We start from the raw sequence: 16,070 nt of genomic DNA on the forward strand, positions 1-16,070 counted from the left end.
TGATAAATTCTTGATCTCACAAGGAATTAAGGGCTACGGGGAGAGTGTGGGTAAGAGGAATTGAACTGCCCATCAGCCATGATTAAATGGTGGAGTGGATGATAGGCCGAATGGCTTTGCTTCCACTCCTATGTCTTATGATATTATTACTACTATCTAATAATATTGTCACTCTACTGCCATTTCTCCCCACCTGACTGTCAAAGTGGTGGAAGTTACCTCCAAAGCAGGGAAAGTACACTCTCAGCACAAACCTGATGAGCAAAATCCTTAAGCTTAGGTAAGGAAGCAGATATGAGGTCTAAGCACTCAAATGAATTTCCTCCCCATCATTCGTTTCATCACTTCAAAATCCTATTGTCCTCATGCTTAGATTTCCTGTACACTCAGGGTCAAAGTTTAAATAGACAGTTAAATACTATAATTGACTACTCACCGCTCCCTCAAGGATTTCCCATAAACAGCAAAACCTCACACAGTTAAAGAAAGGGGTCAGATTGCTGCTGACTTCTCAACTGCTGTCAACTTCAGCCCTTTTAACTAGCTGCCTGTTTCCAAATGGATTCGCTTATTCTTGTTAAAAATCTCCCAGTTTTGTCTACACTCATTATCTTTTTTCTTTCTGCCTCTTAGAAGAAATTAGAATCCCTGTATTATAAGCAGAAGCAATTAAGATATTTATCTTTCTATCTTTCAGAAACACAGGGGACATCATTAATTTGCTTCAAATCAGCAAGTTATTTTTTAAAAGTAACATTCAAATTAGGAAGACCATGCTATATCAGTCTAGTACACATTCTGAAGATTAAAAAGTCTATAAAAATGTTAAAAATATCAACTTACATGTACATAGTGCTTTGGTATAATAATGTAAAATGCCCCAAAGAGGTTCACAGGTGTGATAATTGGGCAAAAGATATTAAAATAAGTTACCAAAGGCTTGGTGAAAGAGGCAAACGTTAAGGGCCAAACGCACCAAAGGGTCTGCTTCCATGCTGTATGATTCTAAATGGAGGAGAGTCAGAAAAGGGAGAAGGTTTTGAAAGGCCGTTGCAGTGTTTAAGATCTAATTCACAGCTGCCAATGGCAGAAGTCATTAGGTCTCAAAGCACCAGAACTGAAATTATACTGAGAATTATAGAGTTGGAGGAAGCTACGGCAATAAGGAGACAGAATGAGGGGTACAAACTCTGGGATTTTTTAAACATACTATACTTCGATATTGCTGAATCAGACACCATCAGAAGAATATTTATTTATGAGTCTCGCGCTGCCTAATGCGTACAGTTTTTGAGATTTTTGTTGAGATTTGTAGCTCAGCTTGAGGTTCAGGTTGTAAGTTTGCTCGCTGAGCTGGTAGGTTTGTTTTTAGACATTTTGTCACCATGCTAGGTAACATCACCAGTGAGCCTCCAATGAAGCACTAGATTCTGGCCCACTTTCTATTTTCCTGTCTTGGTCTGTTACCGTGGGTGATATCATTTCTGGTTCTTTTTCTCAGAGGTTGTTAATGGGGTCCAAATCGATGTGTTTATTGATAGAGTTCCAGTTTGAATGCAAGCATTGAATGCCTACCAGCTCAGCAAGCAAACTTACAACCTGCAGACAGTATTTTTTTGTAAAACTCACATTCAATTGACATGTGTGAAATATTTTAAGTTTGCCCTCAGTTTTTTTCTTATGCCTTCCAATACTAATTGAGCGAGCTCCGATGCTGGACCAATGCAACTGATGGAACACAATTCTGGAAAATGGGACACGCTGCAAATAATCAGAGGACACAGCCCAACATGAATTCATAGCTCAAAATTGTCATTGAACGCCAGGCCCCTGAGTAAGACTTGAAGTGAATAGGTTTACTGAAGATTACGCAATTAAATAATTAACTTCTGTTTAACTCTCAGCGAGAAAAGAAAAATGGGAATATCAAAACGTTGTGGTTGATTTTTGTTTGTTCAGAAAGAGTTTTGTGCCTTGTGGAAGAGAGGCTGCAGTGTCATCCAGTGGGAACAGTGAGTTATTGCATGCTCATGAGTTGACATGGGCTGTTTTCCCAATAAATGTAAGGAATTTATCAATGGTAACGTTAGGAAAGAAAATCTGAATTAAGATTTTATAGGCAAACAGTTACTTTAGATGAAAAATCTTGAATAGGAGGAAAAGACAAAGATATTGGGGTCGATGTTTATCCGGTCAGCCATGATTTCACTGAATGGTGCAGCAGACTCTGACGGGCCGAATGGCCTACTTGTACCCCCCCCCCCCCCCCCCCACCGGCTTCTGATCTGATGTTGCTGTTCAGCCTTATCCATTAAAAATAAAGTCCTCACCAGGTTTAATTTTTTAAATGAGCATTAGTCACTTTCAAATGAAATGACTAAATCACCACTTCAACGATTTGCGGTTTTGTTTTTGACGTAAAACGTGGTCAAACAATGCAGGAAGAGGCCATTCGGCCCATCGGGTATAGACTGACCCTCTAAATACTATTCCACCGGTCTCGATAACCCCGCGTTATTTTTTTTTATATATAAACGGTGGCTAACCCACCTAACCTGCATCTGGAAACATTTCCATTCAAGTGCTGAAAATTGTTTGCCCAGTTTTAACCCGAGAGCAAATTACTGCGGATGCTGAAAAATCTGAAACACCAAATGGACGGGCGGGCAGAATGTGGGGTTCTCTCCACAGATCGTGACCATTTCCGGACAATTTTCGAATTTTATTGGGGCTAAGTCCCAACCTTTATCTCTCTCCTCCATAGGCTCCAGGCCAGTCGGGCAGCCCTCTTCTCGAACAGCGACTCGGGGGAGGTTTAACTTGCTGGAGGGGGATACGAGTAGGACACGGGCTGACACGGATGGTGAAAGAACAATGCATGTGTACAAACTCTCGGCGTATCTGGGACACCACCGCTGTGTTGCTTTGAGACACATTCTATGGCCATTACTCCTGCATCTTGAGCAGAGCAAATACATTTCTAAAGAAAGGGTGTTCTGAAATGGAAAGCAAATGATCTATTCATTTAAATTGCAACTTCGGCAGATAAAATTGTGAAAGCAACTTAAGGGTGTTGCAACTCTAACAGGCAGGGAAATTAAGGCAACCTATTTCTGTGACTAAGCTCCTTGCGGAAATCGTGATAGGATTTACTTTTCAAGTAGAGGAGTCCCGAAGGACACTCTTTTTACGCATTTGGTCTGTTCAGAGGCTGGTTCCGTGGAAACACACACTCCATCTTCATAACTCATTCAGGAAAAGGCGATGAGGGAGGTGACAGATTCAGGTCGATAGTAACGATTCAGGCAATCTAAAATAAATGTTCAGGCTTTTGGGAAGGAACGAGCTTGTGTTAACGAGAAAGAGAGGGAAATCTACTCTCTCTTTCCTCTTGCAATACCAGTAATCAGGCTTTTCAGTCTTAACCTGGTCTGAATTTTGCTTGTACATTGCAAACAAAATACATCAGTAGCTAAGTGTGTTCGTTTTGCAAACATGCCCGTACGAATTTCTTTTGTTATAATCTGAAAGAATTAATTTTTGCTTCCCCGTTAAACATAATCAACGAGCAACTATTAACGAACACCTCAAATATTACCAGCTTTTGTTGTAACTGTGATCTGTCTATTCGTAAATTGCCACCCTCACTGACTCCCGCACACCGCCATCCCTGTTTCGGTGGGAAAAAAAACCTCACGATTTTACTACAAATTGTCATGCATTTTGCAAAATCTTACTTTCCAATTTTCGTAGAGATTGACGAGAGGAACTGGCGGCATCACCGACTTACCTAATTGCAATTCATGTGGTCCATACCGGCCAGAAATAGGCACCCAATAGCAGCTGCTTTAATTTTGATTTAAAACCGAGCGATTTATGAATGAAACTCGTCTGGTTCCACCCACGCCAGGGTAACGTGGTGTTTGGACCGCTCACATGACGGCTGCGGTGCTGACGCGGACCGTGGAAGGTTTGGGAGGTGGTGGGGGGGGGAGAGAGCAGCAGTGATGCTGAAAGGACGTAAGTTGATGAAGCGGCTTTCACTGATTCACTTCGATCCTGCGCTCGGAAATCTCCGCTCCACTTCAGCACACAGGGTCCCCTTCCCACACCCACCAAACCCTGGCCTCAGCAATGCAGTCGTAAAACAGCTTTCAGAGCGTCACTTCTACCTCTTATCCCATCCCTCCAACAATGACCTTTTTGCAGAAACCCCCATGTCTACAAACCCGGGTTTAAACATAGAATTCCTATGGTTCCCCCACCGACCGTCCGAAGGATAGCGCGTCCACTTACATGATGAATGCACCTACGCGCCCTGAACACTTTGGGCAATTCGCCGAAGCTGCACATTTTTTTTGACTGTAGGAGGAAACCCACACAGGGGAGAATTGTGCAAACTCTGCACAGACAATGGCCCGAGGTTGGAATCGAACCTGGGTCTCCGGTGCTGGGAGGCAGCAGTGAGCTACTGTGTCTCCAGCTATTGTACACACTTGTGGGGCCACACTTGAGGACTGGAACCTGGACCGCCCAGCTCAGAGGTTAGGGATACAAGCACTGCACCCTGGTTTTGATTTTCTTTTGGTGTTTGATTAGGCGCCTCGCTCCTCCGCCTGGTGTTGATGGGGTTTTCCAGAACAGCAGCAATGTGGAAGGAGGTTAAACTGCCTTCCGTTTTCAAAATAAACCACCATTACATACCCCACCCCCACTGAACCCCAAACCACCCCAACAGAACCTCAAAGGCGAAGCTGCAGATTAAAATGATTTGAAAGGGTAAGCAATGGGGAATAGGGAGGAAGGGAGGGGTGTGCGAAAGAAAGAGGGAACGGGTGCGAAGAAGTGGTCTGGAGGGTGTAGAGGAGTGGATGGGATAGAAGGAGGGACTGGTGTTGTGGAGAGGGAGAAGAAAAAGGAGGGAGAAAGGTGACAGACAGTTCTGGAGGAGGGATTTAGAAGATAGAGAGGGGTGAGGAGGAATGGGGTAGGGTCTGGAGGAGAGAGGGAATGCAGGATTGGGAGGGGTGTGTGGGTGGGCATGGAGCTGTGGGAGAGAGGATAGGAGCGAGGAGAAGAGGGGGTGGAGAGTGGAGGGGTGGGGTGAGGAGGAATGGAGGAGGGAGGGGGTGTAAATGAATGGAGGGTTGGGAAGGGTGCGGAGGAATGGAGGGTTGGGAGGGCTGTAGGTGAGTGGAGGGTCGGGTGGGGTGTAGAGGAATGGGAGGGATGTGCAGGGTTGGGAAGGTTGTAGAGGAAGGGGATGGAGGAATGGAGAGTTGGGAGGGCTGTAGATGAGTGGAGGGTCGGGTGGGGTGTGGAAGAATGGGAGGGATGTGCAGGGTTGGGAAGGATGTGGAGGAATAGAAGGGAATGGAGGGTGGGGAGGAGTGTGGAGGGTGGAGAGGGGTGTGGAGGGTTGGGAGGGCTGTGAATGGATGGAGGGTCGGGAAGGGTGCAGATGATTGGAGGGAGAAGAGGGGTGAGGAAGGAGTGGGAGGGATAGATGATAGTGGATGGAGTGGCAGAGGCAGAGAGGAGGGCTGGGTTCTCTGGAAGAACTATGAAAGCGGGAGGGGGTGGACGATAGGGAGGTGCGGGTAAAGTTGTACGGGGGGGGGGGGGGGAGAGGTAGTGTGTGGAGGGAGGGAGCGAAGGGAATCGGTGAAATATTTAACCACAGCTGGAGTGACGGTGATGGGGAATTGAATTCGAGCCGCTGTTTCCTCCAGGCGGTGGGTGTCAGCACCGCATCAGAAAACAGAGTGGGTCGGTGAAGCTCTTCCTGCTTCTCGTGTCTCTCAAATGTGCAGTTATGTAACTGATCACATCACAGTGTTACGTTTTTTGCCTCAATGGAAATCTTGCTGCTTTTGAAGTCTCACTCTAGAGATGAGTGGGTCGTGTGCGGGGGAACTGTTTTTTTTTAAAAAACAAAACCTTCATCTCATTTCTACCATTCACTATTTTCGAATGTGAGCCTATGTTATTTGTGGTGGAGGAGAGCTAATTTAGAAACTGCTCACACAGATCAGTTTAAATCAACTTGCTCGTGTAATTCCTGTACTTCAATAGCACTGCTCTCAAGTTAATCATGCCACTCCGCGAACCGCATAAATATTTTAATTTGAGACCTCCCAGCCCTGGGCCAGAAGATGCAGGCTGGAGGCTCACTTGTTGGCGGCAAGAGGCGAGTTTGTAACGCCGCCAAAAATTTGATTTGTAAATCATTTCAATAAGGTCAGAGTGGGAGAGTTTCTTGGCTAGCCGTCACGCATAAGGCGATGGTAAACCATTACAACCCGTAATTGTGGACCGATTCATAGGAAGTACATAATCCAAGCTTCGGAAACAAGGACCTCAGATAAGACAGCAGTCTTAACAGAGTCGAAAAGTGTGGCGCTGGAAAAGCACAACAGGTCAGGCAGCATCCGAGGAGCAGGAGATTCGGGCATAAGCCCTTCATTAGGAATAAGCTATTAAGTATTATATGTATATACGTCTCTCATGCCCCCCCCCCCCACATCAAATGGCTGTGATTTTAATCCAACAGGAGGTTTTGCTTGATAGGACAACGTTTCTGATTGTTTCCCTAACATGAAAAACTGGTGGGGTATTGTGGCTTTGAAGAATCGAGCAGAAGTTTGTTACAGGTAATATTTACAAATATATTCATAGACACATCAGTGTCTGGGCTCACATTGAGCAATTATGCAAAGCAGCATGGTTCAAATAATCCTGAAGGGAGATAGAATATGAGACCTTTACACCATTAGGTCACATGTTATCATGATGATATCATGACCTCCCCTCACGGGGGAGAGGGGGGAGCATGCTGAAGCTTGGGGCAGTTGTCGCCAAGGCATGGTGGGAAAAGACCACCGTGTATGGTCTGCCTGCCTAAGAAGAACAGGGGGCCCACTCAGTGGTTGGGCTCTGCTGACGCCTCAGCTAAATATTTGGATGGTCAATGTACAGACTTGTACATACGAATGATTAATTCCGATCTCTGTATGTCAAGGAATGGAATCCATTTGTATGTATGGCATCACCAATTGTATAGATATCAAAATAACTTATGAATAAAGTATATTTCTGAAATTAAAGAACAGCGAGATATAACAATATCCCTCCTTTTCCCAAAGATAAAGACTTTTCCCTAACAAATATGCATGGCTATACATAGGCATATGTTGTCAATACAATAATTTATACAAATAGCATTCACAGACATATCAGTGTCTGGGCTCACAATAAGCAGCATTGTTCAAATAATCCTGAGGTAAAACATGATTTACAAGTCTCTAATATTTTGAACTTCAATACAATGCTTTGGAAATTGGACAATAGCCCTAACCTGTTGATTGTATACCCACCTGGAAAAGAATGTATTGCTCTCTGTTGCATTTGTTTTACAACTTGGTTTTTGCTATTGGTCACTGATATCCATCATCACCGTACAAACCATCATTGCTAGAATGTTCTTCCTAACCCTCTTCATGTATGATTAGCCTGAAGTGACTTCTGTTCCATTCCAAGGTAACACCATAATCAGTAATGATTCTGTATGACCTAGACTGGTTGTAAATTTTAGATGGTGCCCATTGATGGTGACCAAGTATTTGTATTTCTAACTCACACTCTTTGCCCGGTGAACAGTTGTGGCTGCCTTTTCTCTGCTCTCTCATTGTGTATCTCTTTCACTTTTGTCTTGTCTTTGAAGAATAGTTAGACATTTAGTTGCTGGGTGACATCATTCACATTTGCCTAAATTGTGCTGGGGATGATAATCTTTATTGGTGTTGCACAAAAATGGCATTACAATTAATAATTATTGATCTGACAGGATGTACATGTTAGTCTGTGTGGATAGTTGGTGATGATGTGATATAGGTTATTCCCACTTAATACAAGTTGAGTCATTCAGCATGGAAACAGACTTTCATCTGATTGTGACCTTGTCCCATTTGCCAGTACTTGGCCCATATTCCTCTAAACCCTTCCTATTCATATACCTATCCAGATGCCTTCTAAATGTTGTACCTACCTCCACCACTTCCTCTAGCAGCTTGTATTATACATGCACAACCCTCTGCATGAAAAAGTTACCCCACAGGTCCCTTTTTAATCTTTCCCCTCTCATGATAAACCCATGCCCTCTAGTTTTGGACTCCCCTTCCCTGGGAAAAAGACTTTGACTATTCACCCTATCCATGACCCTCATGATTTTATGAACATCTATAAGGTCACCCTTCAGCCACTGATACTCCAGGAAAAAAAGACCCAGCCTATTCAACTTTTCCCTATAGGTTAAAAACCCTCCATTACTGGCAACAACCTTATAAATCTTTACTGAACCATTTCAAGTTTAACAACATCTTTCCTATAGCAGGGCAACCAGAATTGAATGCAATATTCTAAAAGTGGCTTCATCAATGCCATATACAGCTGTCACATGACGACAGTCATGAGTGTAGTGCTGAAAAAGCACAGTAAGTCAGGCAGCATTCGAGGAGCAGGAGAAACGTTGATTCTCCTGCTCCTCCGATGCTGTCTGACCTGCTGTGCTTTTCCAGCACCACAATTTCAACTCTGATCTCCAGCATCTGCAGACCTCACTTTCTTAAAACTGTCACGACATCCAGACTGCTGCTACAGTCAATGCTCTGACCAATGAAGGCAAGCATGCCAAATGCCTTCTTCAACACCCTGTTCACCTGTGACTCCACTTTCAAGGAATTTTGCACCTCCATTACTAGGGCTCTTTGTTCGGCAACACTCCCCATACACATGTTGGCCAGACCAGCTAAGAGATTTCTTTCCTTAAAGGACATTAATGAAACAGTAACAACAGCATAGTTTCTATTTAGACTATCTTTTTATTCCAGATTTATATTGATAGAAATTTCACCATCTGTTATGATAGGGTTTGAACTCATGTCCCCAGAAATTGAGGTTATTGGTTCAGTGGCATTACCACTTACCACCATCTCCCAAAGTCATGACATCTTGGTCTAGACTTTTCATAATCAATTCTGTATGGCCAAAAGGAACAAACCTTTTCAAGTACTTTAATTCTGTCAAGAAGAAAATTATGCCCAGTTCTGGTTGGCCAATTATAGGAAGGATATTATTAAGTTGGAGAGTGTTCAGAAGAGACTTACCAAGGTGTTGCCAGGTATGGAAAGTTTGAGTTATAAAGAAAGGCTGTGTTTAGATTAGAGTGGTGCTGGAAAAGCACAGCAGTTCAGACAGCATCCGAGGAGCAGTAAAATCGACGTTTCGGGCAAAAGCCCTTCATCAGGAATACAGGCAGAGTACCTGAAGGGTTGAGAGATAAATGAGAGGAGGGTGGGGGTGGGGAGAAAGGAGCATAGAGTACAATAGGTGAGTGGGAGTGGGGGTGGGGATGAAGGTGATAGGTCAGGGAGGAGGGTGGAGTGGATAGGTGGAAAGGAAGATAGGCAGGTAAGACAAGTCATGGGGACAGTGCTGAGCTGGGGTGAGGTGGGGGAAGGGGAAATGAGGAAACTGGTGAAGTCCAGTTTCTGGTGATGCTCTGGGGTTGAAGTGTTGAAGGCTGGATAAGTTGAGACTTTTTTCACTCGAGCGTAGGGGATTAAAAGGCAATTGTATAAAAGTTTATAAAATAATGAGGGATATAGAGAGAATTAATGATATTTGTCTTTTCCCTAAAATTGGGATTTCTAGACAAGGGGGAGGGTTTTTAGGGTGAGTGGAGAGAGAGATTTAAAAAAGACATGAGGGACAAAGTTTTGACACAGGGTGGTTCACATGTGGAATGAACTTCCTGAGGAAGTGGTGCATGTGGGTACAAACATGTTTAAAAGATGTTTGGGTAAGTACATAGATAGGAATGGTGTGGAGGGGTATGGGCCAGGAACAGGCAGGTGGGACGAGTTTAGTTTGGGATTCGGTTTGGATGCGGTAGTTGGACTGAAGGGTTTGTTTCCATGTTGTATGACTCTATGAATTAAGGAGAAGTATATTAACTAAAGAGAGAGAGACTTCAGAGTTTTGAGTTCTGACTTCTCTAAAGCAAAAGGAATGGCCAATTTTTGACTTTGCTCTCGAGAATGAAATAAATGCCTAAGATCATTCCTGGAAGAACATAAACATGTTAATAGTAAAAATGTAAACACGTCAAAAGAAAAATGTTAATGATGGGAAAAGGTAAACCAACAGGTAGAGGAAGAACTTAGGGAGAATTTTGTAGAGTAACGCAGCACCAATCAAGAAGATAGCTGATAACTTCATATGACATTCACAGTGCAGAAGGACTTAATTCAAGATAGTCCTACAGGGTCTCTCCCTGTTGTGTATATAATGTACATCTTTCAATAAACAGTTTCTGTTACCAAGACCTGCTCCATGTGCATCTCTAAGTGCACTTACAACAATCACTGTATTAGACTGAAGTGCCATAAGATTATATGACCAAATTTATAAGAGGGTTTCAATGCATAAATTTCTAACTCATCAGTATGAGTAATACCAGCTATGTCAAGCTGGCACTTGAGCCCAATGTTGTCTTTTAAATCACATTGGATGTCTCTCATGATGATTGTTTCTTATGTTGTCCAATCAATCATTCTACATTCAATTATTAACAGGTATAGTAACATAGTTATTATAATACTGGGCTGAGACATGTTTAAATCTACCAAAGCAGTTGAATAAAATTGGAATAAAAAGCTTGTATCAGTAATGATGTCTGTGAAATTTAAAGATTCTCATTTTTTAGAAATTGCTTTTTTTTTAAGAATAGATCAATCAGCCTTCTTCAATCTGATATGTTCGAGGTTCACAGCAATGTGAATGACTCGTGAACTGCCTTCAGAAATGATTGGTCAAATGACTCACTTAAATTGAAACCACCACAATGACTGAAAAGGTTCGATAAGATGGTTCTCAGTAAAAACAATTACGGATGCCTACTCCTTGAATGAGTAAAAATGTCAGTGGGATGCACTGCTTTCAGGTTTACAGCTTTCCAGTTCACTTCTAAACATGTTTTTGACGTTGGCCATTATACTTCTTGTCCTCTGAAATCTGTCCTGAAAAATGGACACTGGAAACAATCCACCCACAAATCTATAATCATATGTCTCAACTCCTATGTTGAAGACAGCCAAGACACATGTAGCTTTATTATCTGTACTCTAAACAACTGTGTTTTCCATCTACAAAATAAAATCCCTATTCCTTTCAGGGATATGGCCCTTCTCTTCCGTTTGCTCTCTCCCATTATTAGTGAACTGCTACAAAGCAATCAGTGAAGGAGTTTATTCCCTTCTTTGCCCTCTACTCCTCCTACCTTCATCTTCTCTCATTCAGTTTCAATTCTTTTTACCTTTGTCTACATCTAATAGGTTATAAGAAAGCTTGATTGTTAATTCTACTGTTCACTGCAATAGTTCTTTTCCTGAGCCCTTCTTAATATTTTAATAATATCTTCATGGACATAATTACCAACATGCTTCTGCTTTTGAAATCTTTTGCTTTTTTAACTTTCCTAAGTCAGTAAAACTAAGAAAAATGAAAATCAAATTTTGTTCTTTTCTAACATATTCCCTACTAATTTCAAAAGTACCTTGTTTCAAGATATTGAAATGCCTTTTTTTGTAAAATGTTACAAATTGTTCAATTATTTCCTTTACCTTTACACTAAACTGGGACACCGTCTACCCTCTCAAATTTACATACTCTTGCAATATTTGAAGAAGAACTGGGAAGCTTTCCAATGGTGTTTTGCCAATTGATATTTATCCCTTAACCATCCTCACTAATAGCATATTATCTAGTCATTATCACATTGCTAATTGTGGGGCTATATTGTGTGCAATTGGGTGTAGTATTTCCTACATTATAACAGTACCTACCTTTCCAAAGCACGTAGTTAGCTGTAAGTAGCACTGGAATATTTTGAGATTTAATAGGTGCTATAGAAATGCAAGTTTTTCTTTTCTTTCACACTTTGTCTTTAATCAAACATTTTTCCTGAGATCAAGCCTCTTTACCATTTCCCATCTATTTTTAAACCTTATTTTTATTTTATAAAGTGACAATTTCAAGGTCAGCGGCCTCAGATATTCCCTTATTAATGATTTATTTATGCTTCTCTTTATTTGTTCAATATAGATCTAATGTTATACTCTACCTTTTCATTTTCTCACATGTTGTTTTCTAAATAAAGTTTTCATTCGATTGAGAAATTCATATTCAGTGGAACTTCCAACATTATGCAATCCAATCAATACAAGGGAAATAATAATAGCAGAGTGCATCCCAATCAATATGAAGGAGATCATAACAGAGGAGAGCATCCCAATCAATAACCAGTTCCAGAATCAGTTACAGTTAACAAGAGCATCTAATCCCTCCCTGTGAAGCAATAGCACCATTATATTTTATTTCCAAATTCATGAAAGTTCATTGTAACTCCTCATAATTTTTTAACAAAATTTTAGTTAATCCTTCTATATTGATTTCTCCATAATCATCATAGCTTCCATACTCTTCATTTTATTCTGAAATCTGCTGGCTTCAACATAAAACATTTCAGGTTTATCCCTCAAATTCCTTAATAATAAACATCTCTTCCTTCCGCCCCCATGCCTAACGCCGCCCCCACTCCCAGCTCCAGCCCCACACCAGGTCCCTGGTCCTAGCTCCCAGTCCTGCCGAATTTTCAACATCCCTCCAGACGTCCCCCTCTCTGAGGATGAAAGATCAGTCCTCAGCAGAGGCCTCATCTTCAACCCCCTACACTCCCGGATTAACAAGTTCAACACATGGGGCGACATCGAACAATTCTTCCGCCACCTTCGCCTCCGCGCCTACTTCTTCAACCAGGACTCCCGCCCACCCTCTGATGATCCCTTCTCCTGCCCACAACACACCCCATCCACCTGGACACCCCATGCTGGCCTCTTACCCGCCCTCGATCTCTGCATAGCCAACTGCCACCGCGACATTGACTGCCTCAACCTGTCCACTCCTCTCACCCTCGCAATGTGCAGCCCTCCACTCCATCCGCTCCAACCCCAACCTAACTATCAAACCAGCAGACAAGGGAGACGTGGTGGTAGTTTGGCGCACCGATCTCTACATTGCTGAGGCTAAACGCCAAGTCACGGACACCTCCTCCTACTGCCCTCTTGACCATGACCCAACCTCCCACCACCAAACCATCATCTCCCAGACCATCCATAACCTCATCACCTCAGGGGATCTCCCATCCACCGCCTCCAACCTCATAGTCCCACAACCCCGCACTGCCCATTTCTACCTCCTGCCCAAAATCCACAAACCTGACTGCCCCGGCCGACCCATTGTCTCAGCCTGCTCCTGCCTCACCGAACTCATCTCTGCATACCTCGACACGGTCCTGTCCCCCTTAGTCCAAGAACTCCCCACCTACGTTTGGGACACCACCCACGTCCGCCACCTCCTCCATGATTTTTGCTTCCCCAGCCCCCAACGCCTTATCTTCACTATGGACATACATTTCCTATACACCTCCATCCCCCATCACGAAGGCCTCAAAGCCCTCCGTTTCTTACTTTCCCGCCGAACCAACCAGTACCCTTCCACTGACACCCTCCTTCGACTGACTGAACTGGTTCTCACTCTGAACAACTTCTCTTTCCAATCCTCCCATTTCCTCCAAACCAAAGGAGTAGCCATGGGCACTCATATGGGCCCCAGCTATGCCTGCCTCTTCGTCGAATATGTGGAACAGTCCATCTTCCGCAGCTACACTGGCACCACCCCCCACCTTTTCCTCTGCTACATCGATGACTGTATCGGTGCTACCTCGTGCTCCCACGAGGAGGTTGAACAGTTCATCCACTTTACTAACACCTTCCACTCCGACCTCAAATTTACCTGGACCGTCTCAGACTCCTCCCCCCCCCCCCCTTCTTAGACCTTTCCATTTCTATCTCGGACGACCGACTCAACACGGACGTTTACTATAAACTGACCGACTCCCACAGCTACCTAGACTACACCTCCTCCACCCTGCCCCCAGTAAAAACGCCATCCCATATTCCCAATTCCTTCGCCTCCGGCGTATCTGCTCCCAGGAGGACCAATTCCAATATTGAACAACCCTGATGGCCTCCTTCTTCAAAGACCGCAATTTCCCCTCAGACATGGTTGACAATGCTCTCCACCGCATCTCCTCCACTTCCCACTCCTCCACCCTTGAACCCCGCCCTTCCAATCACCACCAGGACAGAACCCCACTGGTCCTCACCTACCACCCCACCAACCTCCAGATACATTGGATCATCCTTCGTCATTTCTGCCACCTCCAAACAGACCCTACCACCAGGGATATATTTCCCTCCCCTCCCATATCAGCATTCCGGGAAGACCACTTCCTCCGCGACTCCCTCGTCAGGTCCACACCCCCCACCAACCCAACCTCCACTCCTGGCACCTTCCCCTGCAACCGCAAGAAATGCAAAACTTGCACCCATACCTCTCCCCTCCCTTCCCTCCAAGGCCCCAAGGGATCCTTCCATATCCATCAGAAATTCACCTGCACCTCCACAGACATCATTTATTGCATCCGCTGCACCCAATGTGGCCTCCTATACATTTGGGAGACAGGCCGCCTACTTGCGGAATGTTTCAGAGAACATCATTGGGACACCTGCACCAACCAACCCAACCGCCCCGTGGCTGAACACTTTAACTCCCCCTCCCACTCCGCCAAGGACATGCAGGTCCTTGGCCTCCTCCATCGCCAGACCATGGCAACACGACGCCTGGAGGAAGAGCGCCTCATCTTCCGCCTAGGAATCCTCCAACCACAAGGGATGAATGCAGATTTCTCCAGTTTTGTCATTTCCCCTCCCTCCACCTTATCTCAGTCCTAACCCTCTGACTCAGCACCACCTTCTTGTCCTGCAATCTTCTTCCTGACCTCTCCGCCCCCACCCCCTCTCCGGCCTATCACCCTCACCATAACCTCCTTCCACCTATCGCATTCCCAACGCCCCCCCCCCCCAAGTCCCTCCTCCCTACCTTTTATCTTAGCCTGCTTGGCACACCCTCCTCATTCCTGAAGAAGGGCTTATGCTGGAAACGGTGATTTTCCTGCTCCTTTGATGCTGCCTGACCTGCTGCACTTTTCCAGCAACACATTTTTCAACACCTTTCCTTATATCTTTTTTGTTAATTTCTTATTTTTGCTAAAATGGCATTTCCTAAAGCTGTCTGTCATAGTAAACATTTTTTCACTGCCCAGTTCTCTTTAAGGGAAAAAAATCACATGACACCAGGTTATAGTCCAGTAGGTTTATTTGAAAACATTAGCTTTTGGAGTGCTGCTCTTTCATCAGTTGTTAGCAAGAGAGGAAGATCTTAGATGCAGAATTTATAAGGAAAAGATCAAAGGGTCGTACAACTCATGCAAACAAATTGAACATACCTAAGGTGGCTTAAATCTTTAAATAATTAGAACAGAGGTGCGGGTCTCAATTGATTAATATGCAAATCCCAGAATTTCTTTCAAGTCACTGCCCCAAGATCACTTAAGGTGTTATCTTTATTCAAAACCATTTTAAACAAAATCAGAAGATGGAAGTTTAAAATTGACAGTCTATTTTTGCCACAATTATGACACAATAAAGAACCTAGATATTTTCCTTGCTAAATTTACATCATATCAACATATCACTTACATTAATCTGCAACAGTCTAGTTGTCATTTCCTGAATATCTCCAGAATTTTAAATCTCTTGTTAATGATTTGGATTGCAAGTGAACAGTGCACCAGCCTATTACACCTTTAATTTCTACCAAACCTAAAAGCTGTCACTTTTATAATTCACATTTCTGTTAGACCATTTGTCCTATCTAATGATCACTGTGAACTAGGGTCTACAAGCATGAGATGGTTATTCTTAAATATAATTGGGAATTAATTTGAAATGTCTTTACATAGTGATTAAAATGTGGAACAGGCCATCGCAGAAATATTTGAGGCAAATAGCTGAAATGCTTTCAAAAGGAAGCCAGATGAGCACATGAGG

General features: G+C 43.6%; 1 protein-coding gene across 5 annotated transcripts in view; it reads right to left on the bottom strand.

Annotated features, from left to right (window-relative positions):
* Positions 1-4,477, bottom strand: part of cbarpb (CACN subunit beta associated regulatory protein b) — a 199,607-nt gene extending 195,130 nt beyond the window's left edge. For 2 of the 5 annotated variants that reach the window (XM_072594166.1, XM_072594162.1), the window contains exon 1: positions 4,297-4,477. In XM_072594166.1, the coding sequence (XP_072450267.1) occupies positions 4,297-4,298 (2 nt within the window). In that variant the 5' untranslated portion in view covers positions 4,299-4,477. Of the gene's footprint in view, positions 1-3,737; positions 3,770-3,790; positions 3,945-4,296 lie in introns of those variants that run through there. The other 3 variants (XM_072594163.1, XM_072594169.1, XM_072594164.1) reach the window with 3 other exon arrangements.
* Between the last annotated feature and the right edge of the window lie 11,593 nt (positions 4,478-16,070).

Source organism: Chiloscyllium punctatum, chromosome 24 (genome assembly GCF_047496795.1).
Source record: "Chiloscyllium punctatum isolate Juve2018m chromosome 24, sChiPun1.3, whole genome shotgun sequence".
Classification (NCBI taxonomy): domain Eukaryota; kingdom Metazoa; phylum Chordata; class Chondrichthyes; order Orectolobiformes; family Hemiscylliidae; genus Chiloscyllium; species Chiloscyllium punctatum.